Raw genomic sequence first — 25,950 nt, forward strand, 5'->3', positions numbered from 1 at the left:
TCAGATGGGGACAGAGGAACAGCAAACCAGAAGCATAGTAAGTAAATCACAGTAAGTTGGAAGGTGGTATGTGCAATGGGGGGAAACGGCTGTGTAAGGGACACGGGGAGTGTGGGTTTGGTGTATTTGTAGCTGGTGGTGACCTTTAAATGTGGTGGTAATGCTGAAAACAGCCCTTCCCTACTCATAATGAAATTACAAACCCAGCTAACAAGACAGATCCGCAGTGTTTTCCTTTGTGGAAGAGCAGTGTGGGCCTTTCACAGCCAGCCAGTATCAGACACCCCTCTGTCCTTCTGAACCAAGACTGAGATGAATGATTCTTTTCAGATATACTTCCAGATTCCTATTTATAGGAATTCATATTTATCTGACCTTGTTCACTATCGCGCCTTGTTTCAAAGTATATACTTGAATCTTTCTTCAGATGCATAGAATTATTTAGCCTTTTGAAGTTTCTTTACTTGTGAGTGTAGAGCCTCCCTCCCCTGTGGATCCCAAAGCAGTTTTTGCAGAGGCACGGATTTTTTTTTTTTTTTTTTAAGATTTATGTCCGAGCGAGCGGAGTGGGAGGGGCAGAGGGAGAGAGAAAATCTCAAGCAGACACTGTGCTGAGCGCAGAGCCCGATGCGGGGCTCAATCCCGCGACCGTGAGATGATGACCTGAGTAGAAATCAAGAGTCAGATGCTTAGCCAACTCGGCCATCCAGGTGCCCTGAGGCACTGATATTTGTAAGTTTCGGGGTGGGGTGGGGAGGGAATCCTGGGCTGTACTCATGTGTAAAAGAGAATGCGTCAAATTGATGTGCTGAGAATTGAAGTGTGATTGAAAAGGATCACCGGCGTATGACATGGGTGGGTAGTCAGTGTGCCCATAGCCAGTAGCAGCGGGCTACCTCGTGCTGCACTTGGCCGACCTGAGGGTGGAAGGATTGACAGCCCAGCGTACCTTTAGTCCACTGTGGTTGGGAAGCTCAGGTATAGAGGACATCCTTGGCCACCTGCCAGGTGGGAGGTGCACAGACGGGTACCGTTGGAGAGTTCCTGGCCTGTGGGGTGCAGGCACCTCTACGAACTGTACCCCACATGTGTGAATCGCTGCGATGTTTTCTAAAGGTCATGGAGCCATGGATGGGAATCCTGGGATTAGGGATAGGAGAGGAGGCCTGGCCAGGGAAGGCCCCATGGTGGCACTTGAGTTCAGCCTTGTAGGTTGAGAAGTGACAGAGGGAGGAATCTTGGGATTTGAGGCACAGGCTTGGGAGGTGCCAGAGTGTCCAAGGACATGCAGGTGATGGTTTGGCGGGGAGTGGCTCCATGGGGACGAAGGATTTTGAAGGTGGTCAGAAAGGAAGCAAGGGGGGTGCCTGGGTGACATAGTTGGTTAAGCAGCTGACTCGGTTTCGGTTCAGGTCATGATCTTGGGATTGTGAGATTGAGCGCCACGTCAGGCTTTGCGCTCAGTGTGGAGTCTGCTTGAGATCCTCTCTCCCTTTCCCTTTGTCCACCCCCACCTCTGGGCTCGTGCTCTCTCTTTAAAATAAGGAAGTCTTAAAAAAAAAGGGGGGGGGGCGCCTGGGTGGCTCAGTTGGTTAAGCGACTGCCTTCGGCTCAGGTCATGATCCTGGGGTCCTGGGATCGAGTCCTGCATCGGGCTCCCTGCTCGGCAGGGAGTCTGCTTCTCCCTCTGACCCTCTCCCCTCTCATGTGCTCTCTCTCATTCTCTCTCAAATAAATAAATAAATAAAATCTTAAAAAAAAAAGGGGGGGGGGAGGAAGGAAGCAAGGGCCTAAAAGCCTGCAGAGTTTAGACTTTATTCTATTGGTGGTAGGGAACCATGGAAGGCTTCTGGGGATATGCTGGACTCAGATCTGGCCCCCCACTCTCATGCTTACCCCTAACTTCACCTCACATGCAGCTTGGCTTCTTGGGCAGGCTGTCCCCTCTCCATAGTACAGACTCCTGCCCACCAGGACCAGGCTGTGCAGGCCCACCTGTGCGTATCCTCTGCTAGGCTGACCTCACGATCCCCTGCTCCCTGACAAAGTAGAATTGCAGAAACAGAAGAGATCAATAGGCAAGGAAGGGTCCTGGAATCTCTTAAGAACCAGTAAGTGACCACAGATGGCTTCCATGTTGCTAAAGGATGATCACAAAGATGCCAAAAGCTACGCAGTACTGTCTTGGGTAGGAATAGCTAGAAGGTAGTGCCTCTTTGTACGTAGGCAAGCACTCAGTTATAGTCATATGTGGTGAACTCCCCATCACTGGCCCTATTCAACCTGGGACCAGCTGACTGCCACAAGAAATTGTGGAGGGGACGGGAGGTGAGTGAAGTCCTGTCCAGGCCTCAGTGCCGTGTACTTGAAGCAACATGAACTCCCAGTGAAGAACATGGTTACCAGGGATATATTCATATTTATTAAAACAAACCACAGTTTATAAAATTAAGGTCATTTAAAAAATATCTGCAAGCAGTTTGCTGTATTAAGAAATTTCTGTAAGTATAAATCTGAAGGAGAATTAAGTGATTTTTATAGTCACAGACCCCAAGGAAACTCTAGTCCTGTATTGAGACTATCCTGCTACTGCAGGCTGTCTGCTGGGAATGCTGACGGGTCCTCGCATGGTACAGGGCTGTATGGTTTTTAAAGCAAGTTCATAACCACTGGCTCACGTGAGCCTCCCAACACTAGCAGGCAGGGTCATTACCCCCATTTTACAGATGACTCTCCCAGAAGTGAAATGACTAGCCTGAGGTCACATGACTGTGCACCGAAACCACCGTTTTCTGGCCAGCACAGGTCTTGATACAGAGTAGGCATTGGGTCAAAGCCAGTTTTTGTCCTGTATAGTCCAGCTCTGTCTCTGATATGTGAATTCCAAACTCAAGTTCCTCTCCGGGTGCAGGACCTCATCTCAGCCCAAGGAAAGTTACCCGAAGGCAGACTCAGTAGGCCAAAGTGAAGCATCACAGGCCAAACAGGAGCGAGCAGGCACCAGCCAGAGACCAGCCGTGTTCACCTGAACAGTATGGCCTGGCGGACGTGAGCACGACCCCAACCCCACCACTGGCTCTGTGACCTTGAGCAAGTTACTCATTCTGGATCTCCGTTTTGCCCTGTGTAGAATTGGGGTAACTTTCTACCTCCTAAGGATGATGTCAGGATCAAATGAGTTAATAGTTGTAAAGCATTGGAACAGTGCCTGACAAAACAGGTGCTCTTATTACTTGGCCCTGACTGCCATGGGTCTGGAAATACGTCTTTGTTTGCAGGGAGAAACAGAGATGCAGGGTCAGGCGCATCCATCTTCTGTCGGGGAGGCCCTGTCAGAATTCAGCTCTGGGTCATCCCCAGTAGAATTAATTCCCCTCTTTTCAGGATTCCCGGAGCAGTGTGCTTAGACACTATGCTCTCTATCCAGCTAGAGTTTTAAGTGACTTGGTTACAACCAAAGGCACTCTTTAAGGTTCCTTCTGCCTTGATTTCCACTTGTATTACATTGCCCTGTATGAAAGTGGCATTTTTAGGTCAGAAAACTACTAGAAATTGGCGTTTTTATGTACTTCAAATTAATGAATGCCCTGAAACCGTAAGTGGGTTTCAGCTTTGCATCTTCTTCACCCTACCACTGCCCTCTTGCCAACCACCTAAGAAGGTAATTTAACACAGTATGATTTCAAAACCATCTAGGGAATTTGACAAATAATGATGCTAAATCTTCAGAACGGAGGCACAGACCCAGAAAAGAGGCCTTCCCCTTCCTGCTAGAGGAGCTGGCCTGTGAGGTCCTCCTGGTTTGGCCTTTTCTATTTGTCACTTCTTGATGGAGGATGGGGTTCTCTGGGCCGTCCAGACTTTACTCTTAGCTCCTCCTCTTTTAGTTCCAAGACAGTTGGGAAAACTGCCTGTGGTTGCTAAGCAACGGTCGCCCGCTGGTTTCTTCCCAACATCCCTTGAGGAATGAATAAGCAGTAAAATCTCCCACATTGAAAGCTGGGCCTGAAGAGCTGGGACAGGGCAAGTAAAACACTTGCCTTGGGGCTGGGGCATGGCCCAACTTAAAGGAACTTTCTTTTAGGACCTTAGTCTCCCCAAATGTACAGAGAGGTTAGGCTGGGTGATTCATGAGGACTTCTCAGCTCAGCTGTTCTTTGCTTCAATGATAGCCAGCTGCTGGTCACTGGGAGGGAAAGGGACATCCTGACCTTTTCAGGGTGGGGAGGGTATAGGACATAGCTGCCCTTGGAAAGCTTCCAACCTAGCTGGAAAGCAAGGTCCTAGATGTGTGGTTCTCCTAGTGTGGCTTGGGAAGACTTCCTGGGGCAGTTAAGCCAGGGGAAGGCTGAGACAGGCAAAGGCAAAGGTGCCGAAAGCTCTGACTGGAGGGTCTCTGAAAAGAGCAGTAGAAGCTAGATGAGCATAAGGAGTTTGGGGGCAGACTAGAAAAGCCTTGAATGCTAAGGTAAAGTGCCTTTTTTCTCCCTGAGGTCCTTGGGAACCTCTTGGTAGTTCTAAGAGGTTAAATGAGGTTTTAGGCACAGCAATCTGGCTGTACAGAGGAGGATGAGAATGGGAGAGGGTTCAGGCCCCAAGGTGTTAACGATGCTCTTGTGGCTGCTCTGAAAAGTGACATGGACAAGCTGAAGTGGAGTGGAGAGGAGGAGGCAGGTCAAAGGGACATTAGGGGGAAAGGGCTGGATGACTCATTCATTCACACATTTATTGTGCGCCTATTAAGTGCCAGGCATTGCTGACTGCTCTATGAGGGAGAGGCCTGAGGCTGAGGCTGACCTATTCTGACACCGTCAGGGTGCTCAGGTTCTCTTGTAGGTGGCACTTGGAAAAAAAGCAGTGTAGTGGCAGGGCGCTGGTGGTGGTGGAGAGGTCCAGTGAGACCCGGTAGAGGACCTGTGTTTAGGGCATGTTTGAAACTAGCCAGAGAGAGGAGCCTTTTCAAAGCACCCGGCAGGACTAGTGGGGGAGAAGACGGGGGTGCTTGGGAGCTGGCAGTAGCCCAGCCACACTGGGTCTGGTGGGGAGACCTGAGCAGTGGGAGGCCTAGGGCGGTCACTCCGGTCTCGGCCCCTAGGGCAGCCGGGAGATGCTGATGGCCCCTTCCCAGAGGCGCAGGGCCGGGTAGAGCGGCTCCTGGAAAGTGGCCCGGAAGGTGTGCAGGTGGCTCATGCCGCCCGACACGTCGTAGAAGGAGAGGACGCCGGCCTCGTAATCCAAGAAGACCCCGAGACGGTCGGGGTCGTCGCGGGGCCGCAGGCGGCTGCGCTGGCCGTCGTGGAAGGCCCAGTACTCGAGGTCGTAGCGCTTGAGGCACCAGGACTGGCGGTTGCAGCCGAGGCGGGCGGCGGCCGAGGCCCCGCAGCGCCGCAGGGACGCGTAGGCCACGCCCACCCACCAGCCGACGCCCGCCTCCTGCACGTCCACTTCCCAGTAGTGGCGGCCGGCGGCGTAGCAGTCGCGACCCAGCACCTGCCACAGCTTGTCAAAGCGCAGCGCGGGCGTGGGTCCCAGGCGGCCCACGAGGCCGCAGCGCACCGTCAGGCGGTCCGCAGAGAGGCGCAGGCGTGCGTGCATCGTGTCCGGCTCCAGGGTGGGCGTGCGCGCATCTACGGGGGGAGGGGCAATATGGTGGGCGGGGCACACCTGGTGGGCGGGGCCAGCGCGGCGCCCCCGGCACCAGTCGGGGCTCCTGTCCCCGCCCCCCCCTCCTCACAACTTCACCGTAGGAAACGAGACACCCGGAGTCGCCAGTGGATCAGTGAAACGCCACCCTTTAACCCTGATTGGCTCCGAGGAGGTGGGAGGTGGCAGTGGCACATGGGAAGGAGGGACAATTTCACTGAATTTTGTGCCATGGAATTTGTTGCCAATTTCTAAAAAAATTAAGAAATCCTGTCCCTATTCATGCTTGGGTGTATACCCTTCCAGTTTTTATCTTGACACTTTATACTTTTTATTGGTATCATGCCATACACGCTTTTGGGTAATCTGGTTTTTTAAATTTGTTGATGTATTTATGAACATTTTCCCCTAACAAATAATATTCTTTTATCAGAGCGTTTTAATGGTGACCCTAAGATTTTGATGTGTTGGATGTATTATACTTTAACCTGTCCTTCCCTCTTCTCAATATTTAGGCTTTATTTTTTTTATTTTATTCATCTATTTGTCAGAGAGAGAGCACAAGCAGGGGAAGTGGCAGGCAGAGGGAGAAGCAGGCTCCCCGCTGAGCAGAGAAGCCCTAGGTGGGGCTCTACCCCAGGACCCTGGGATCATGACCTGAGCCAAGGGCAAACGCTTAACCAACTGAGCCACCCGGGTGTCCAGTATTTAGGCTTTAAAAAAGCTCTTGAAAACACAAATATAATTACCTCTTTATGCATCTGATTATTGCTTGAGGATACATTCCTAAAAGAGGAAATGCTGGATCAAGATGGGTAATTTTGCTTTTAAGGCCTTTGGTAAATACTGCTAACTTGTATCCCAGAAATGTGGTGCTGACTTAACTCCCAATAATTGTTCTTACTGCATTAAACCACATCTGTAGGCACGAAAACCAAAGTCTAGATGGTAGGGGATGTGGACGTTCTGCTTTAGTCGATACTGTAGAATCGTTTGTGGAGTTTCCTGTAGCAAGGTTTTGCACATCTTTTGTTAAGATTTATTGCTGATTTTTTGAAAATGTCACCGAAAATGTTTTTAAAACTTCATTTTCTAATTGTTTATTGCCAATATATAGAAATGCATTTTGTATACTGGTACTACATCCAACAGTTGTTCTCAATTCACTTAATAATTCTAATTTATCTTTTGATTATATTAGATTTTCTGTAATCATGTCATCTATGAATAAGGATCTCCCCCCCCCCCCATCTCATCCTTATAGCTTTCACTTCTTTTTCTTACCTCAAGGCACTGTACAGGACATCCAGAAATGTGGTTATGGTAGGCATCCTTTTCTCCCACTTCTGGGTAAATACTCAACAGAAAGGCATGCATATGTGCATCAAAAAGACATGCACAGGGATGTTCATAGCAACATCATTCACTACAGGCCAAACCGGAAACAAAACCCAAAATGTCCTTCAATAGTACAATGTGTGCTACATTCATACAATGGAATACTATATACAGCAGTGAAAACAAACTACTTCTACACACAATAATATGGATAAATCTCCCAAATATTATGTTGACAGAAGCAAGACACAAAAAAGTACAATCTGAATGATCTAGTCATATAAAGGCCAAAGACAGGCAAAACTAATCTACAGTGTCAGAAATCGGGAGAGCAGTTACCCTTGGGGGAGTAGTGAATAGGCTGCATGAGGAAGGCTTTTGGGGAGCTGGAAATTTCCATTTCTTGGTCTGAAGGAGGTTATAGACTGTATTCACTTTTAAAAAATGACTGGGGCACCTGAGTGGCTCAGTTGGTTAAGCCTCCAACTCTTGGTTTTGGCTCAGTTCATGATCTCAGGGTCGTGAGATCGAGCCCTGCACTGGGCTCTATGCTTGGCACAGAGTCTGCTGGAGATTCCCTCCCTTTTCCTCTCCCTTCCCCTCTGCTGCTCCCCCTCCCCACCTCTGCTCTCACTCTCTAAAAAGATAAAATCTTTAAAAAAATGATTGAGCAGCACCCCTTTGATTTTGTACTTTTATGTATTTTATATTTCAAAGTTTACTTTAAAAGGCACATGCCCAGTAATTCCACTTTGAAAAATTACTCTTAAAAAATGAGCTAAGGTATATACCATTCACTTATTAATTCAGCAAATATGTACAAGAATGGACATTTATTGCAGCATTGTTTACAGAAATGAAAATGTAAAGCAGCCTAAATGCCCAGCATTATGAGATTGGTTAAATGTGGCCTATTCAATCAATGGAATACCACGCATCCTTTAAAAATAATGATAATATTTAAATCTATTGAAATAAATTGTTCAAGGTATACCGTTAAATAAAAAATTTACAGAATATGTGATCCCACTTTAAAAAATCTGTATACATATATGTTTTTAAAATGTCTGAAAGAATGTATGCCAAAATATTAATAGCATTTTTCTTTGGGGTCGTTTTTTTAATCTATCTTTTTTTTTTTAAATCTAATTTCTAATTTTCTGTAAGAAGCATCCATTACCTGTGTAATTTTTTCAGGGAACAAAGATTTTCACAATGTATCACTAAATGAAAACACAGGTTACAAAACAGCATGTATAGTATGATACCATGTTTGTAAAAAATATATATATTAAATATATCCTTGTATGTATAGAGAAACCAAAGAAAGCTAACAGGGCAAACAATAATAGTAGTTATCTATGGGAAAGTGATTTTCTTTAAAAAATTTTTGTTTTTGTTCCCTAGTTTTTCTACAATGAACATGTATTATTTCTGTATTTAAGATTTTTTATTATTATTACTTTTAGGTAATAATCTCTACACCCAACATGAGGCTCAACTCACGACCCTGAGATCAAGAGTCGCATGCTCTATCAGCTGAGCCAGCCAGGTGCTCCTGATTTCTGTTATTTAAAAACTAGCAATAAAGGTTGAAAAAACCCAAGTTGGGTGTGTTAAGAAAAAAGGGGGTGACCTCCATTTCTGTGACCTCCCCCCCGCTTACCCATGCACCCGGCCCTCTCCACCCTCCCTTTGCTCCCCGCTCCCTGGGGCTTACATTTTAAGAAGAGTGATCGCTCTGGTGAGGGGCTTGTTTTCAAAAGGGAAACTAGCTTGGTGCTCGTGGAGCCCGAGAGCTGGCAGTTCGTGTCTGTAACAGATTGTGAGAAATGAGTGCCTGGTGCTCATGCAAGCACAGCAAATTACAAAACGTACTAAAAATACTACAAAACTGGAGATTCGCATTCTCTCTCCCCCAGAGGCGCATGCAAATTTAAGCAGTAAATGCAAATTCAGGAATTCGAGACAGACAGGAATACTCTAGGACAATACTCGAGGCTAAGGAGAAGTGTAGTTCGGAGGGTGGGAAGTGAATTCAGGCCAGTGTGAGTGAGCCCCGAACCCGGGGACAGGACAGCAGGCTCAAGGAGGACCGGGAGAGTCAACGATGTATTCAACAGTCAAGCATGGGGGCAACTGCCTGGCAGACATACAAATTCCGGGATAAAATGGAAAATGAGAAATTAGGTCATCAGAAAACGTCCTGTCCAGGTCTCATTCCAGTGCGAGGGGTTGAAGGGAAACCCAAGCCATGGTCCCTGTCTTCCACAGCTCCATCAAGTAAAAGAGGTGAGAAGTGGGCTCACCTGAGCTACCCGCCAAGGCACAGAGTGCTCCAGGTCACAGAGGAGAGAGAGGAATCAGGGCAGACATCATGGAGGACGAAGCGCCTCAGCTAGCCCTTGAAGGACAGGGAAGATTTGGACATCCAGAGAAAAGGATGGGAGGCTTTCCCAGCCGGAGGGTCTGGGCGGGAGCACAGGCATTAAGGGCAGGTGGTCGCAGTGGCACCTAAACTGGGGAGCCACGGAAGGTGTCTGCGAGAAGGCAGACCCGAGCAGGACTTTCAGAGCTCTCTGTGGTGGGGAGTGGATGGGGCAGGGTGAGCGTGGAGGCAGAGGTCCCGCTCGGAGGCTCAGGCCTGAAGTGGGGCAGGCCGGCTGGCAGAGGGGCCGGGGGAGGAACTGCTGCAGTGGCGGACGAGCCAGGGCCTGTTTCCTGGGAGTGCCTGGAGTCGAGCAGTAGCGGACTGCGGGGAAGATGCACGTCCCCTCTCAGAGATGCCGTCCCCACGTCCCCGTAAAAAATCCAGCTCCTCCTCCTGGTCACCCTGAATTCTCACCCTGCTGTACTTTTCTCCAGAGCACTTACTGCTGACACACTCAGTTACTGTCTGTCTCGCTCCCAGAGCACGGAGCCCCACGAAGGCAAGACCTTTGTTTTTGCACGCTGCCGTGCCTAACAGTGAAGAGGGGCTCAGTAAACGTTCTGGAGGAATCATTAAGAGCGGAGATGAATGAAGGAAGAAAGGTTTCTGAGCGCCTGCTTTGTGCTAGGCCCTGCAGGGACCTCGGAGCAGGACTCAAAGTGGTTCTTACCCTTTGGGCATTTGCGACAGGCAGGGGGAGGCTCTGGTGTCCAGCTCAGGGACAGCCCCAGGCCAGAGATGCAGCAGGGCGAGAAGGGGGAGAGAAGCAGTGGCCAGCAGAGCCGGCCCCGGGTGGTGTGGAAAGGCTTCCCAGGTGAGCACCGCTGGGCTGGCCCCGCAGGGATGGTGGGACTTGGCCAAACAGAGAGAGAGGAGGAGGGGAGTTGGCTATTCCAGCTGGGAGCCCAGAGCAGGCAAAGATAAGGTGCAGCAGAATCCTGGGAGCAACTTAGGAGTTAGAAGCAGAGCAGGATGGTTGCAAGAGGCAGGACAGGGTCTCAGAAGAGGAAGGAGGTGAAGTCTGCAGGGTGGGTAGGGCCTAGGCCCAGGAGTCCTCCACCGCCCAGCCATGGGCCTTTGTGTGGAAGAGACAGGAGTTAGGTCTTCGCAGTCGCCTCTGAGTTAAAGGGTACTAGGGAATTAAGAACACAAGGATGGTCACGCAGCAGCTTACTCTCCTTCAGGCGAACGTCCAGTGGCGTCCGTAACATGCTCTGCATGGCGTCCACGAGGCCCTTAAAGAAGCTCTTGACGGGCTCGAACGAGAGGGGTTCGGGGTAGCACAGTTCTCCCAGGCTCATCTGCTGCTGCATCTCCTGCTCCGCGGCCCTGTACTCCTGCGAGGGTGTGCGGGGGGTCAAGGTGGCTCTGGGAGCAGCGGATGCTGTCCCAGGCTCCACCACCGCACCCTGGGACAAACCCGGGCCAGCAAGGGTGGCCCCCACCCCGGCCCCGCACCTGGGAGCAGCCCAGGCTGTGCTCCCGGAAACAGCTCTGGGGAGACTGCACTGTTGACTTCTCCCTCCCTCCCTTCCTTCCATGTTCCTGGAGCTCTACTCAAGGCATGAGGGGCAGAGGAAGGAAGGAGGTTGGCTGACTGCACCCGCCCTTAAGTTGCTCACCACCTTGCAAGGGGCCCTGAAACTTTCCAGACACTGCCACAAGGCTCTGCCTGACGTACAGGGGGATGAAAGGAACGACGGGCCAGTTTTCCTGGGGAAAGAGCCCTCTGGGCACGTCCAAAGGAGGGAGCAGGAAAACCACGTTCCAGGAGGGAAGTCAAAGACCCTGGAAATTCAGCTGGAATGCCGACTGAGAGAATGTGCCCCCCACCATGAGGACCTGTCCTGTTTACTGCCTGGACCTCACCCTTTAAATAGCCTTCCTGGGTTAAGTGTGGCTTTGCTAAGTAGCAGCTAGAAAACTCACTCTCCCAGCCTCCTTTGCACCAAGGTGCAGGCATGTGACCAGGCTCCTCCAATCCGAGGCCTGGGTGTGGGAGTGCTGGTGAGGCGGTGACAGCTGCTCGCAGTCTCGGGGGCAGCAGGGAGGTCTCAGTAAATGTTCATAATAGAATAAGGAATGAACTTGAGCACACCTGTTTCTGACCTTTGCCAACTCAGGGAACAGCTCCCTCGCCACCCATATTTCAAGCCAGAAGCTGGGCATCATCTTGGATTCCCCCTACTTCCACTCACCAATCCTGCTGCATCTCAAACTTGCCTGCCTCTCCTCACCCTGATGCCTGTCCGCTGGCCCTGGCCTCTGCAGTCCATCATCCTCCCTGTCACCAAAGTGACCTTCCAAAAGCATTACGCCGACCAGGTCGTTCCCCAATTCAAAACACTCCCCTGGCTCCCAAATCTTTACAGGACAGTCTAAACCCATGGCCAAGGCACATATGGCCCTCCACTAACTAGCCCTGGCTTCCGGATCCAGCTGCATCTCCCAACAACCCCTCCTCCCTTGTACCCCTGCCCTGCCTCCAGCCAGGCTAAACCCTAGCGGTTCTCCAGCCTGCCAGGCCCTCATGTGCACATAATTCCTTTCTGCCTGGGATGTCCTCTCTGCTCTGTCCCTCTGTATATCCCTGGTGAGCTCCTCGTGCTCCCACACCCAGCTCCACGGGCACCTCCCCTTAGAATTCTTTTCTGACCCACACCCGCCATGCAGAACTGGACACTTCGTAGACATACTTTTGCTGGCTCGCTTGGGCTGCATTGTAAATAACTATTTCTGAGCATGTCTCCCCACCCTGAAGCTCTTAATGTCAAACAGGGGCCTGGCACAAGCAACTTGCTCAGTATATATTTGAAGAATACATGAGTGAGCAAATAGAAAGGAGGAATGATGGGGCATCTGCCTTTGGCTCAGGTCATGATCCCAGAGTCCTGGGATCGAGCCCCGCATCCCTCTCTTGCTGTGTCTCTCTCTGTCAGATAAATAAATCTTTTTTTTTTTTTTTTAAGATTTTATTTATTTGTCAGAGAGAGAGAGAGAGCACAAGCAGGGGGAGCGGGAGAGGGAGAAGCAGGCTCTCTGCCGAGCAGGGAGCCCGATGTGGGACTTGATCCCAGGACCCTGGGATCATGACCTGAGCTGAAGGCAGACACTTAACCGACTGAGCCACCCAGGCGTCCCTAAAATCTTTAAAAAAGAAAAAAAAAAAGAAAAAGGGAGGAATGATGAATGATGAACATCAGTAGCTCTGGCACCAGAGAATAAAGAAAAAAGATGATAAAGCCCTGAAACTGAATCTATGATACAAGAAAAACATTCTTCTCCATGGAAGCATCCCTTTGTATTAGATATCCCTACCAAGTACCATTATTTTTAAAGAAACAAACAAATGTACCCCTCTGTGCACCTTGCCCCTCTCAAAGTATAATATCCAATGTGCCTAGGAAAGCACCTCACCCAGAATTGTTACGTGTATTCTTTTGTTAGCTAACAATGAGACACACAGGCTGAGCTAAGGCCACATACACGCACAAGCCTAGAAATATTTGCCGTGGACTGGCTTAACTCGTTTGGTACTGCCTGATTTATTTGTCGGTCTTATTTTCCAGTCAAAGGCTAATCTGTGATTAGACTCAGTGACACCTTTATTTAGTTGTCCCACAAGCCTGTAAAGCATCTTACAAAGGTTATCTAACAGAGCAAAGTTTTCCTCTACGGCGAGAAAACGTAAGCCAAGAGAACACCAGGATAAGAAAGTAAGCTGGAAGCCAGAGTGAGAGGAGGAACAAAGTGTATGCCGCCAAGTCCCTGCCAAGCCATTTGAAACCTATGTAGCTCTGAGGTTGCCAGAAGCCAGGGCAAAGAAGGAAATGGGAGGGTTATGTGAGTAGGAAAGCCATCCCAGTGCACAGGGGGCCGAGCAGGAGGATCAGCACAAGAGGGGAGTTTCTCCCGTGGTTCCTTGGGAACAGGAACACCACTCTCAACAACATGTGTTCACTAATATAGCAATGAATTACAGGGGCTATTTCCTAGATGCTCCCTCAGTATAAGGTAATAGCCTCCAACAGAGCCCAGTGGCCAAAGAGTACCATCCTTCTCTCCCCTTTGAGCAAAGTGTGAGTCACTTTGCTCAAAGTGTGAACTCGGTAGCTGGAAGGACCCCTGCCTTTCCAGGAGGGGGTCTCGAGTAAGAGTGCGCAGGCAGAGGGCCGGGGAGCCGTGCTGGTGGCTCTGGAGTCAGGCCGACCTGGGTTCTGATCACAGCTCTGCAGCCTATTAGCTTTGTGACCTCGGACGAGTCACTTCACCCTCCCTGGGCCTCAACTGCTCATTCATAAAATGGCGTGAGAACATCCACTTTGCAGAGTTTTAGTAAATATGAGAGCATCAAGTGCTTGGAACATAGAGCCCCCCCCCGCCCAAAATGGCGGCTGTTCATTTTATGTCGTTAGTCTAAGATGTATATACTCTTGCTAACAATGCCTATTTCCTTACCACTTGTGTGGGGGCAAGAAAGCCTGCATGCTGACAAGGCAATTCTCAGTGCATAAACCCTGTGTTCAATGCCACAGTAACTGAAATGAAATGCCGGGGGCGGGTGGGGGGGGTGGAGAGCAGGGGTCCGCTGTGAGGGCAGGAGTCCAGCATTACCTGCAGCAGCAATATGGGATCGGGCTCCTGGCTGATACTCCAGACCCTGCTGGAGAGACTGTGCATGCCATCTATTTGCTCTTTGCAAGATTCGATTTGCTCCCTGTACGCCTGGAGGGTTAACTGTGTGTTTTTATCAATGAATTTCTTGGCCAGCGTTTCCTCTTCATCAAGTAGTATTCTGAGTTCAGTGAATTTTCCCGTCAGCCAGGTTTTACTTGACTCTGCATGAGCCTGAAAAGAAACCAGTTGCAGATGATATCACTACCAACGAGGAAATCCGGAATAATCAACATGAAACAAATTATTACAACCTCTAAAAAGTGAGCTCAGGAAGGTGGCCGGGCAAGTGTAAGATCAGCTTGTAAAAATTCCAGCTTTCCCAAGTACCACCTATAACCAACTGGAAAATGCATGGAGAAATACAGTGGGAAAAAAATAGCAAGATACCAAAAAATAAACCTAACAAAAATTGTAATGAACTACATAAAGAAAAGCATAAAACTGCACTAAAAAGACATTAAAAAAAAACAACACCAAACCTCTGAATGTGTAGAAGAAAAGACCATATTCCTGGCTAGAAAGATTCATTATAGTCTACAAAGTCATTGCAATCCCAGTCTTAACATGTGGATTAAACAAATGGTAAATTATGATGGCAGAGAATAAGCACAAGAAAAGCCAAAAACTTCTTTTAAAAAGATCAATGAAGGATGAGCTGCCTTATTAAATATGAAAACAAACCGTAAAGCTACACGATTTAAAACCCTGTGGCTTAGGCTTAGACAACGATCAAGAGCCAAAAGAGTTCAGAAATGAACTGTGTGTGTGTGTGTGTGTGTGTGTGTGTGAGAGAGAGAGAGAGAGAGAGAGAGAGAGAATGGTGGCACTTCAAATTACTGGGAGGAAAAAGTGAACTATTCCATAAATGGTATTGGTACAACATGCAATTAACCATGTATTTGAAAAAATATTTTGTTAGATCCTCATCTTATACCATATATAAAAATAAATGCAAACAGAACCCCACCTTGCCAAAGCAGTAGTCTTGCCAAAAAAATGAGACTCTGTGTCTGGTAACTCTAAATTTACTTTAGAGATCCAATTTAGAGGACGTGCAGAGAACAGAGGAACATGACAGGCATCAACTTGAGAAATACGCCAACCAAATACATTTTGAAAACTTTATCTCACTTCTAATTCAAACAAACAAAACGTGACATTTATAACACAGTTGGGAATGTGACCACTGGTTGGATACTGGATGATATAAGGGAACTGTTGTGAATTTTCATAGGTGTGATGATGATAACATGGCTGTGCATGTTAAAAAAAAAAAAAAAAAGCATCATCTTGTAGAAATAATACCCTAAACTTTTACAGATAAAATGGCATGTCTGGTATTTGCTTCTAAATAAATGGGTATGCTTGAGGTTTTCAACAACAAAAGATAAACAAATTCCACATAGATTAAAGCACTACACATTTAAAGCCATCTATCAGAATGAAATATAAAACAATTTTATTCTAAAAATTTGAGACCTCTGTAAGAGGAACCTAAAACTCAGATAGCTAAAAGGTAGCCATAGTGGGTTTGATCAGATAAAAAATGAAACTCTTCCTAAGAGGGAAGGTTCTGTAGACAACGGTTCCACGACAGGTAACAAACTACACAGGCTTATCATCCATCACATACAGTAAAAAAAAGAAATCATTTGATTTAAAACGGACCAAATGCATGTAAGTGCCAATAGCTGGATGAAGGGGTACGCAGCCTCTCAAACAGTCAAGGAAGTGAGCGATGTACCAGAAAATACCTTCTGGCCATCAGCCTGGAAGATAACAGAGTATCGAGTGATGTGTGGAGTAGGCACTTACCTACCCTGCGGGTCACAGTGTCTCTTGGCACTGCATTTTTAGGGGACAATGTGATGATATCAAAATTTTAAACGCAGCCATCCTTCGATGTAGCAATTCCTCTTGTGAGAATTGATCTCAGAGGAGGAGGAGCAAGATGGCAGAGGAGTAGGAGAGCTAAATTTCATCTGGTCCCAGGAATTCAGCTACATAGGGATCAAATCATCCTGAACACCTATGAACTCAACAGGAGATGGAAGAAGAGACTAGCAGCAACTCTCTGAACAGAAAAGCGACCACTTTCTGGAAGGTAGGACGTGCGGAGAAGTGAATCCGAGGCGATATTCGGGAGGATAGACGGCGGGGGAGGGGGCCTCCGTCAGCTGCTGCTACTGGCAAGTGGTAGAGCCGCGGAGCATGAAATCGGAACTTTTAGAAGTCTGCTCCGCTGAGGGACGTCACTCGGGTGGCTAAGCGGGGGGTGGAACCCTCCGGGACAGTGTGGTCTCAGGACCCTCGGGGTCACAGAAAGACTGGGGGTGCCTGAGTGTGGCAGAGCTCCCAGGTATCGGAGCCGGAAAGCCGGCTGCAGAGGCGGAGCCCAGGCGCGGGCTCTCAGCTCGGGGTGGCCATAAACCGTGATCCGCGGCCCAGTCGGGCCCCTGCTCCTCCAGCAGGGACCCGACAAGCGGCAGATCCGGGGAGACCCACCTTCCTTCCCTGGGAGGATCCGCGCAGGAGTGCACCGCAGGGATCTGCTGGGTTTGGAGACTCCACCCGGGGTCGGGTGCCAGAGATAGAGGCGCGCGGTCACAGGCCGGGGAAGCACGGAGTGCGGCCGGAGACCGGGGAGACGGGAGTGACTGACGGCTTTTCTCTGGGGGCTCACTGAGGAGCGGGGCCCCAAACTCTCAGCATCTCTGGGGCCAGAGATTGGGAGGCCGCCATTTTCACTCTCGGCCTCCAAAGCCGAACGGAAAGCTTGCAGGGAACAAAAGCTCCCAAGAGCAAACCTGAGCAGATTACTTAGCCCTGACCGGGCAAGGGCGGGGCAATTCTGCCTCCGGCAAAGACATTTGGGAACCACGGCAACAGGCCCCTCCCCCAGAAGATCAGCAAGAACAGCCAGCCAAGACCAAATTTACCGATCAATGAGAACGGCAGAACTCCAGGGCTAGGAGAATACAGCACATAGAATCCATGGCTTTTTTACCATGATTCTTTAAGTCTTTCAAAGTTAATTTTTAAAATTTTCTTTATTTTTTCTTTTTCTATTTTTTTAGTTGAATTTTTCTTTCCTTTTTCAACCAACTTTTCTTATTAACTCGTTTTTAAAAATCTTTTTCATTTTTACATATTCCATCCCTTCATCGTATTTACCCTTATTTTTGTATATATATGTTTTTCTTTCTTTAAAATTTTGTGAGGCAGTTTCTTCTAACAGACCAAAATACACCCAAAATCTAGTGTGTGGCTCTGTTCTACTCACCAGCCTGATCATACTCTTTTTCTTTTTTTTTCTTTTCCCCCTGGTTTCGGGTCTCTTCTGATTTGTTTAGTGTATATTTTTCTGGGGTCGTTGTTACCCTTTTAGCATTCTGTTCTCTCATTCATCTGTTCTTCTCTAGACAAAATGACAAAACGGAAAAACTCACCTCAAAAAAAAGAACAAGGGGCAGTACCAGCTGCCAGGGACCTAATCAATACAGACATTAGTAAGATGTCGGAACCAGAGTTAAGAATGACAATTATAAAGATACTACCTGGGCTTGAAAAAAGCATAGAAGATACTAGAGAATTCCTTTCTGGAGAAATAAAATCTAACCAGTCAAAATCAAAAAGGCTATTAATGAGGTGCAATCAAAAATGGAGGCTCTAACTGCTAGGATAAATGAGGCAGAAGAGCATTAGTGATAGAGAAGACCAAAGGATGGAGAATAAAGAAGCTAAGAAAAAGAGAACACAAGGGGAGAATTTGAGAGATAAGTGATACCAAAAGATGAAACTATATTAGAATAATTGAGATCCCAGAAGAAGAAGAAAGAGAGACAGGGGCAGAAGGTATACTGGAGCAAATTATAGCAGAGAACATCCCTAATTTGGGGAAGGAAACAGGCATCAAAATCCAGGAGGCACAAAGAATCCCTCTCAAAATCAATAAAAATAGGTCAACACCCCGATATCTAATAGTAAAACTCACATGTCTCAGAGACAAAGAGAAAATCCTGAAAGCAGCTCGGGGATAAGAGGTCTGTAACCTACAAGGGTAGAAACATTGGACTGGCAACAGACCTATCCACAGAGACCTGGCAGGCCAGAAAGGACTGGCATGATATATTCAGAGCACTAAACGAGAAAAATATGCAGCCAAGAATACTATATCCAGCTAGGCTGTCAATGAAAATAGAAGGAGAGATAAAAAGCTTCCAGGACAAACAAAAACTAAAGGAATTTGCAAACACGAAACCAGCCCTACAAGAAATCTTGAAAGGGGTCCTCTAAGCAAAGAGAGAGCCTAAAAGTAACATAGACCAGAAAGGAACACAGACAATATACAGTAACAGTCATCTTACAGACAATACAATGGCACTAAATTCTTATCTTTCAATAGTTACCCTGAATGTAAATGGGCTAAATGCCCCAATCAAAAGACACAGGGTAGCAGATTGTATAAAAATACAAGACACATCCATATGCTGTCTGCAAGGGACTCATTTTAGACCCAAAGCCACCTCCAGATTGAAAGTGAGGGGGTGGAAAACCATTTACCATGCTAATGGACCTCAAAAGAAAGCTGGGGTGGCAATCCTTATATCAGACAAATTAGATTTTAAACCAAAGACTGTAATAAGAGATGAGGAAGGACACCATATCCTACTTAAAGGGTCTATCCAACAAGAAGATCTAACAATTGTAAATATCTATGCCCCTAACATGGGAGCAGCCAATTATATAAGCCACTTAATACCAAAATCAAAGAAACACATCAACAACAATACAATAATAGTAGGGGACTTTAACACCCCCCTCACTGAAATGGACAGATCATCTAAGCAAAAGATCATCAAGGAAATAAAGGCTTTAAATGACACAGTGGACCAGATGGACTTCACAGATATATTCAGAACATTCTATCCCAAAGCAATAGAATACACATCCTTCTTGAATGCACATGGAACATTCTCCAGAAGAGATCACATCCTGGGTCACAAATCAGGTCTCAACTGGTACCAAAAGATTGGGATCATTCCCTGCATATTTTCAGAACACAATGCATTGAAACTAGAACTCAATGACAAGAGGAAAGTGGGAAAGAGCTCAAATACATGGAGGCTAAAGAGCATCCTACTAAAGAATGAATGGGTCAACCAGGAAATTAAAGAAGAATTTAAAAAATTCATGAAAACACAACTATTCAAAATCTTTGGGATACAGCAAAGGCAGTCGGTCCTAAGAGGAAAGTATATAGCAATACAAGTCTTTCTCAAGAAACAAGAAAGGTCTCAAATACACAACCTAACCCTAAACCTAAAGGAGCTGGAGAAAGAACAGCAAATAAAGCCTAAACCCGGCAGGAGAAGAGAAATAATACAGATCAGAGCAGAAATCAATGAAATAGAAACCAAAAGAACAGTAGAATAGATCAACGAAACTAGGCGCTGGTTCTTTGAAAGAATTAGTAAGATTGATAAACCCGTGGCCAGACTTATCAAAAAGAAAAGAAAAAGGATCCAAATAAATAAAATCATGAATGAAAGAGGAGAGATCACAACCAACACCAAGGAAACACAAACAATTATAAGAACATATTATGAGCAACTCTATGCCAGCAATTTAGATAATCTGGAAGAAATGGATGCATTTTTAGAGAAGTATAAACTACCAAAACTGAACCAGGAAGAAATAGAAAACCTGAACAGACCCATAACGAGTAAGGAAATTGAAGCAGTCATCAAAAATCTCCCAACAAGAGCCCAGGGCCAGATGGTTTCCCAGGGGAATTCCACCAAACATTTAAAGAATTAATACCTATTTTTCTGAAACTGTTCCAAAAATAGGAATAGAAGGAAAACTTCCAAACTCATTTTATGAGGCCAGCATTACCTTGATCCCAAAACCAGAAAAAGGCCCCATCAAAAAGGAGAATTACAGACCAATATCCCTGATGAACATGGATGCAAAAATTCTCACCAAAATACTAGACAATAGGATCCAACAGTACATTAAAAGGATTATTCACCACAACCAAGTGGGATTTATCCCTGGGCTGCAAGGTTGGTTCAACATCCACAAATCAATCAACGTGATACAATACATTCATAAAAGAAAGAACAAGAACCATATGATCCTCTCAACAGATGCAGAAAAATGCTTTTTTTTTTAATCAAGAAAGTACAGCATCCTTTCTTGATTAAAACTCTTCACAGTGTAGGGATAGAGGGTACATACCTCAATATCATAAAAGCCATCTGTGAAAAACCCACAGCGAATGGGGAAAAACTGAGAGCTTTCCCCCTAAGGTCAGGAACGTGGCAGGGATGTCCACTATCACCACTGCTATTCAACATAGTATTGGAAGTCCTAGCCACAGCAATCAGACAACAAAAAGAAATAAAAGGCATCCAAATCGGCAAAGAAGAAGTCAAACTCTCACTCTTTGCAGATGACATGATACTTTATGTGGAAAACCCAAAAGACTCCACCCCAAAACTGCTAGAACTCATACAGGAATTCAGTAAAGTGGCAGGATATAAAATCAGTGCACAGAAATCAGTGGCATTCCTATACACCAACAAGACAGAAGAAAGATAAATTAAGGAGTTGATCCCATTTACAATTGCACCCAAAACCTTAAGATACCTAGGAATAAATCTAACCAAAGAGGCAAAGAATCTGTACTTAGAAAACTATAGAAGACTCATGAAAGAAATTGAGGAAGACACAAAGAAATGGAAAAACATTCCATGCTCATGGATTGGAAGAACAAATATTGTGAAAATGTCCATGCTACCTACAGCAATCTACACATTTAATGCAATCCCTCTCAAAATACCTCAACTTTTTTTCAAAGAAATGGAACAAATCATCCTAAAATTTGTATGGAACCAGAAAAGACCCCGCATAGCCAGAGGAATATTGAAAAAGAAAAACAAAGCTGGTGGCATCACAATTCCGGACTTCAAGCTCTATTACAAAGCTGTCATCATCAAGACAGTATGGTCCTGGCACAAAAACAGACACATAGATCGATGGAACAGAATAGAGAGCCCAGAAACGGACCCTCAACTCTAAGGTCAACTAATCTTCAACAGAGCAGGAAAGAATGTCCAATGGAAAAAAGACAAATGGTGTTGGGAAAATTGGACAGCCACATGCAGAAGAATGAAACTGGACCATTTCCTTACACCACACACAAAAATAGACTCAGAATGGATGAAAGACCTAAATGTGAGACAGGAGTCCATCAAAATCCTAAAGGAGAACACAGGCAGCAACCTCTTTGACCTCAGCCGCAGCAACTTCTTCCTAGAAACATCACCAAAGGCAAGGGAAGCAAGGGCAAAAATGAACTATTGGGACTTCATCAAGATAAAAAGCTTTTGCACAGCAAAGGAAACAGTCAACAAAACCAAAAGACAACCGACAGAATGGGAGAAGATATTTGCAAATGACATACCAGATAAAGGGCTAGTATCCAAAATCCATAAAGAACTTATCAAACTCAACACCCAAAGAACAAATAATCCAATCAAGAAATGTGCAGAAGACATGAGCAGACATTTCTGCAAAGAAGACATCCAAATGGCCTACAGACACATGAAAAAGTGCTCAACATCGCTTGGCATCAGGGAAATCCAAATCAAAACCTCAATGAGATACCACCTCACAGCAGTCAGAATGGCTAAAATTAGTTAAGTCAGGAAATGACAGATGTTGGCGAGGATGCAGAGAAGGGGGAACCCTCCTACACTGTTGATGGGAATGCAAGCTGGTGCGGCCACTCTGGAAAACAGTATGGAAGTTCTTCAAAAAGTTGAAAATAGAGCTACCATACGACCTAGCAATTGCACTACTCGGTGTTTACCCCAGATACAAATGTAGTGATCCGAAGGGGCACCTGCACCCCAATGTTTATATGAGCAATGTCCACAATAGCCAAACTATGGAAAGAGCCCAGATGTCCATCAACAGATGAATGGATTAAGAAGATGTGGTATATATATACAATGGAATATTATGCAGCCATCAAAAAATGAAATCTTGCCATTTGCAGCGACGTGGATGGAACTAGAGGGTATTATGCTAAGTGAAATAAGTCAATCAGAGAAAGTCAAGTATATGATCTCACTGATATGAGGAATTTGAGAAACAAGACAGAGGATCATAGTGGAAGGGAGGGAAAAATGAAACAAGACGAAATCAGAGAGGGAGACAAAGCATAAGAGAATCTTAATCTCAGGAAACAAACTGAAAGTTCCTGGAGGGGAGGGGGGTGGGAGGGATGGGGTGGCTGGGTGATGGACACTGGGGAGGGTATGGGCTATGGTGAGCGCTGTGAATTGTGTAAGACTGATGAATCACAGATCTGTACCCCTGAAACAATACATTATTTGTTAATAATAAAAAAAAAAAACCCTCCCAAAAAACAAGAGTCCAGGGCTAGATGGATAAAAAAAAAAAAAAAAAAAATTGATCTCAGAAAACGTTTTCACACATGCATGAACATTTGTGTGCCGAGATGCTCACTACAGCACTGTTGGTGATAAAGTTGGGCAAAATTTTCGATATGGGAAGTATATATATGTTTATTATATACACTATGCGGCATTCATACAATGAAATAACAGGTAGTGATTTAAAAGAAGGCAGTGTTCTGATACATGCTATAATATGGATGAACCATTAAGTCATGCTAAGTGAAATAAGCCATGATTTCCTTTTATGAAATATGTACAGTAGGCCAGTTCACAGAGACAGGAAGTAGATGAGAGGCTGCCAGGGGCTGGTGGGAAGGGAAGTGATTGCTTAGTAGTTACAGAGTTTATATTTGAGGTAGTGGGAAATTTTTGGAAACAGACAGTGGTTGTGAGTGTACAACACTGTAAATGCAATTAGTCCCACTGAATCATACACTTAAAAATGGTTAAAATGGTAACTTTCGTTATGTATTATTTTACCACACACACACACACACACACAGAACACAGTGGACCCATACACCCCGGCATGGAAAACTCTCCAAGACAACACGTGAAAAAGGGCAAGCTACAGAATAATATATATATAGGATGATCCTATTTTTGTAAAAGATAACTAAACAAAAATTATGTACGGATACAGGTATGCCGGCCTTCTGAAAGTTTGCGTTGGTCCACTTTGCTTTTAGAAAGACCTACATTAGAAAAAAAAAAAAAAAGAAAGACCTACATTAGTATGGCAATGTTTTTTGTTTTTTTTTTTAATTTATTTATTTGACAGAGAGAGACACAGCCAGAGAGGGAACACAAGCAGGGGGAGTGGAAGAGGGAGAAGCAGGCTTCCCGCTGAGCAGGGAGCCCGATGAGGGGCTCGATCCCAGGACCCTGGGACCATGACCTGAGCCGAAGGCAGACGCTTAACGACTGAGCCACCCAGGCGCCCCTGGTAATGGTTTTTGTCTTAAAAGCGAAAATCCTCTTCAGGTTTCCCTCAGTTAGAAAAGAGATATTAATATAAGTCTTTTCTAAATGTGAAGTGGCTTAACTCAAATTTTAAAAAAGCAGGGAATGCTCTTTCCTTTATGCCCTTTCTACCGACAAAAGGTTTCACAGATCACTATTTTTTGATAGCGGGGGGAAACCTGTCTATGCATCTGTATGTTTGCAAGTGCATTTATTTTTTTAAAGATTTTTATTTGAGAGAGATAGGACATGAGAGAGAGAGCACAAGAAGTGGGGAGGGGTAGAGGGAGAAGCAGACTCCACTGAGCAGGGAGCCCGATGCGGGGCTCGATCCCAGGACCCTGGATCATGACCCGAGCCGAAGGCAGACGCTTAACGACTGAGCCACGCAGGGGCCCTTGCAAGTGCATTTAAATGTCTGTTAGTTCTGGTCATGTTTGGGAAAACCTGACTGGGGGGATGGTGAAGAGGTACTCCCATTTTGCATTTTCTATAGTTCTATACTGTATTCTAATATACTCTTGTGAACTTTAAAAACAAAAATGAACGTGTTCATGTACTACTAGTGCGATTTAAAAATAAAACAGAAAATCATTAAAAAAATAAATAAAAGCAAAACATAGGTCAGCCTCTTTCCTCAGCCCAAACATCAGCCCACACAACAGAACGGCCCCTGGTACCTGGTGGACAGGCTCCCCATGATGTCATGTTCTCTTTTTAGTGGGGCAGGAACTATATATGTGGTTTGGCATGATCTATGGAGTTCCCCAAGTCTGTTTCCTATACAGTGGTTAGGTTCTGAGGCTAGCTGATACCAGCCACATGTAATATCGGTTAAATTGGCTTTGGGCTAGCCTGGGAATTAGTCTACCTTGATAACATGGTTTCTAGGGGTCAGGGAACATAGACACAGATATATCTCTACTGAACGACCCAATGAAGGAAAGAAAACGTGTGCCAAACTCTTGATTTGTAGACACATTTTGGAGGCAATGTATGTCAATGGAGCACCTTTCTAAAGATTTTTTTTTTTTTTTAATTTATTTGAGAGAGAGAATGAGATAGAGAGCATGAGAGGAGGGAGGTTCAGAGAGAGAAGCAGACTCCCTGCCGAGCAGGGAGCCCGATGCGGGACTCGATCCTGGGACTCCAGGATCATGACCTGAGCCGAAGGCAGTCGCTTAACCAACTGAGCCACCCAGGCACCCTGGAGCACCTTTCTAGAAACCAAGAGAGCAAATAATCTCCTGGCCAGTTTCCACAGCTCCACTTCGTAAAGAATAATGCACAAAATCAGCTTAATGACACAACACATTGTTATAACTCTCAGTCCAGGAATAACTGTTTGGAAACATCCACAAGAAGACTTAAGGTGTAAGCTTAAGGCTGATCATGCAAATAGTTAAAAAGAACGAGAGAGAGAGAGAGAGAATGGGAGGAAGGGAGGGAATTCTGGCAAAGAAACAAGCAAGTATGTTGTCTAGTGGTTTGGGCCACATTGATTCCAAGTGAAAATGGATCCCACACTGGAGTGGGCCAGGGCCAGGTGAGGGCCTGAATAGTCTAGTTGAAAAGGTCAGGGACTGGGGACAGAAGGAACTTGGGCAGCGACGAAGTCCACTCATGGGAGAGTGGGGGATTGTGTACCCGGAGTGCCGGCTGCTGCGACTCCATCTGGGCCCAGGGCGCCGGAGGCCTGTCCGGGTCCTGTGGGGGGTGAGGAGCCCGCGAGAATGGAAAGAGCGGTTTTGCTGATATCTCAGTGCGACTCTGGACAACGCTTCTATGGGCGCCTCTCAGGGGCATCCCACTGCTCCCCAACCCTGCCCTGTCCCTGTTCGCTATGATGTCCTGGCGACTCGGGCAGGTGGCCGTGGCCTTGCCCGGTGGGGGCGGTAGAGATGGGTGGCACCATCAGCGTCAACAGCAGCACGGCCCGGCCGAGTCCTCATCTTCCCATTCCCACCGTGGCAACGGCTGCCGTCTGTCCCATCACGGGCCCCCTGACCCTATGCTGTGGTTCAGTCCCTACAGCTCTGGTGGGTCCCAGGGAAAGGCACAGAGCCAGGAACGGAGGCTGTTGGTTTCCCTCCCCAGGGTGCCAGGCTAGGCCTCGGTGCCTCAGGTCCATTTCCTGCCCTTCCCCCAGCCCTGCTCGCCAGGGAGAGGGGCTGACTCCTGCACATGAATTTCCAGGCTCCTCCTTCAGGCTGCGTCTGCTCAATGGGAGGAGGAACTAGAGAGAAGTGATAGGGAAGGAGCAGCCAGGGTGTCCGTCCCACCAAGACAGGGTCTCCACGAGAGGCTGCAGGCCCGCGTCCCCTCTACCCTCCAGCTCCCGCACGACAGGCCTGCGCTGGTTCTGGTTCCGGCTCCTGCCGAGGTGGCCCCGGCCCCCTGCTCTCC

General features: G+C 46.6%; 1 protein-coding gene across 2 annotated transcripts in view; it reads right to left on the reverse strand.

Moving 5' to 3' along the window:
- Positions 1-737: 737 nt before the first annotated feature.
- TRIM14 (tripartite motif containing 14) overlaps positions 738-25,950 on the reverse strand; it is a 37,136-nt gene continuing 11,923 nt past the window's right edge. Inside the window, exons 3-6 of one of the 2 annotated variants that reach the window (XM_045882766.3) lie at positions 14,027-14,260; positions 10,587-10,749; positions 8,702-8,794; positions 738-5,627 (exon numbers count right to left, since the gene is read on the reverse strand). In XM_045882766.3, coding sequence (XP_045738722.1) covers positions 5,092-5,627; positions 8,702-8,794; positions 10,587-10,749; positions 14,027-14,260 — 1,026 coding nt within the window. In that variant the 3' untranslated portion in view covers positions 738-5,091. The remainder of the gene's footprint in view (positions 5,628-8,701; positions 8,795-10,586; positions 10,750-14,026; positions 14,261-25,950) is intronic. The other variant, XM_054509320.2, reaches the window with a different exon arrangement.

The sequence above is a fragment of the Mirounga angustirostris genome, unplaced genomic scaffold (genome assembly GCF_029215605.1).
Source record: "Mirounga angustirostris isolate CCGP_5_RB_7025 unplaced genomic scaffold, mMirAng1.0.hap1 SCAF_15, whole genome shotgun sequence".
NCBI lineage: Eukaryota > Metazoa > Chordata > Mammalia > Carnivora > Phocidae > Mirounga > Mirounga angustirostris.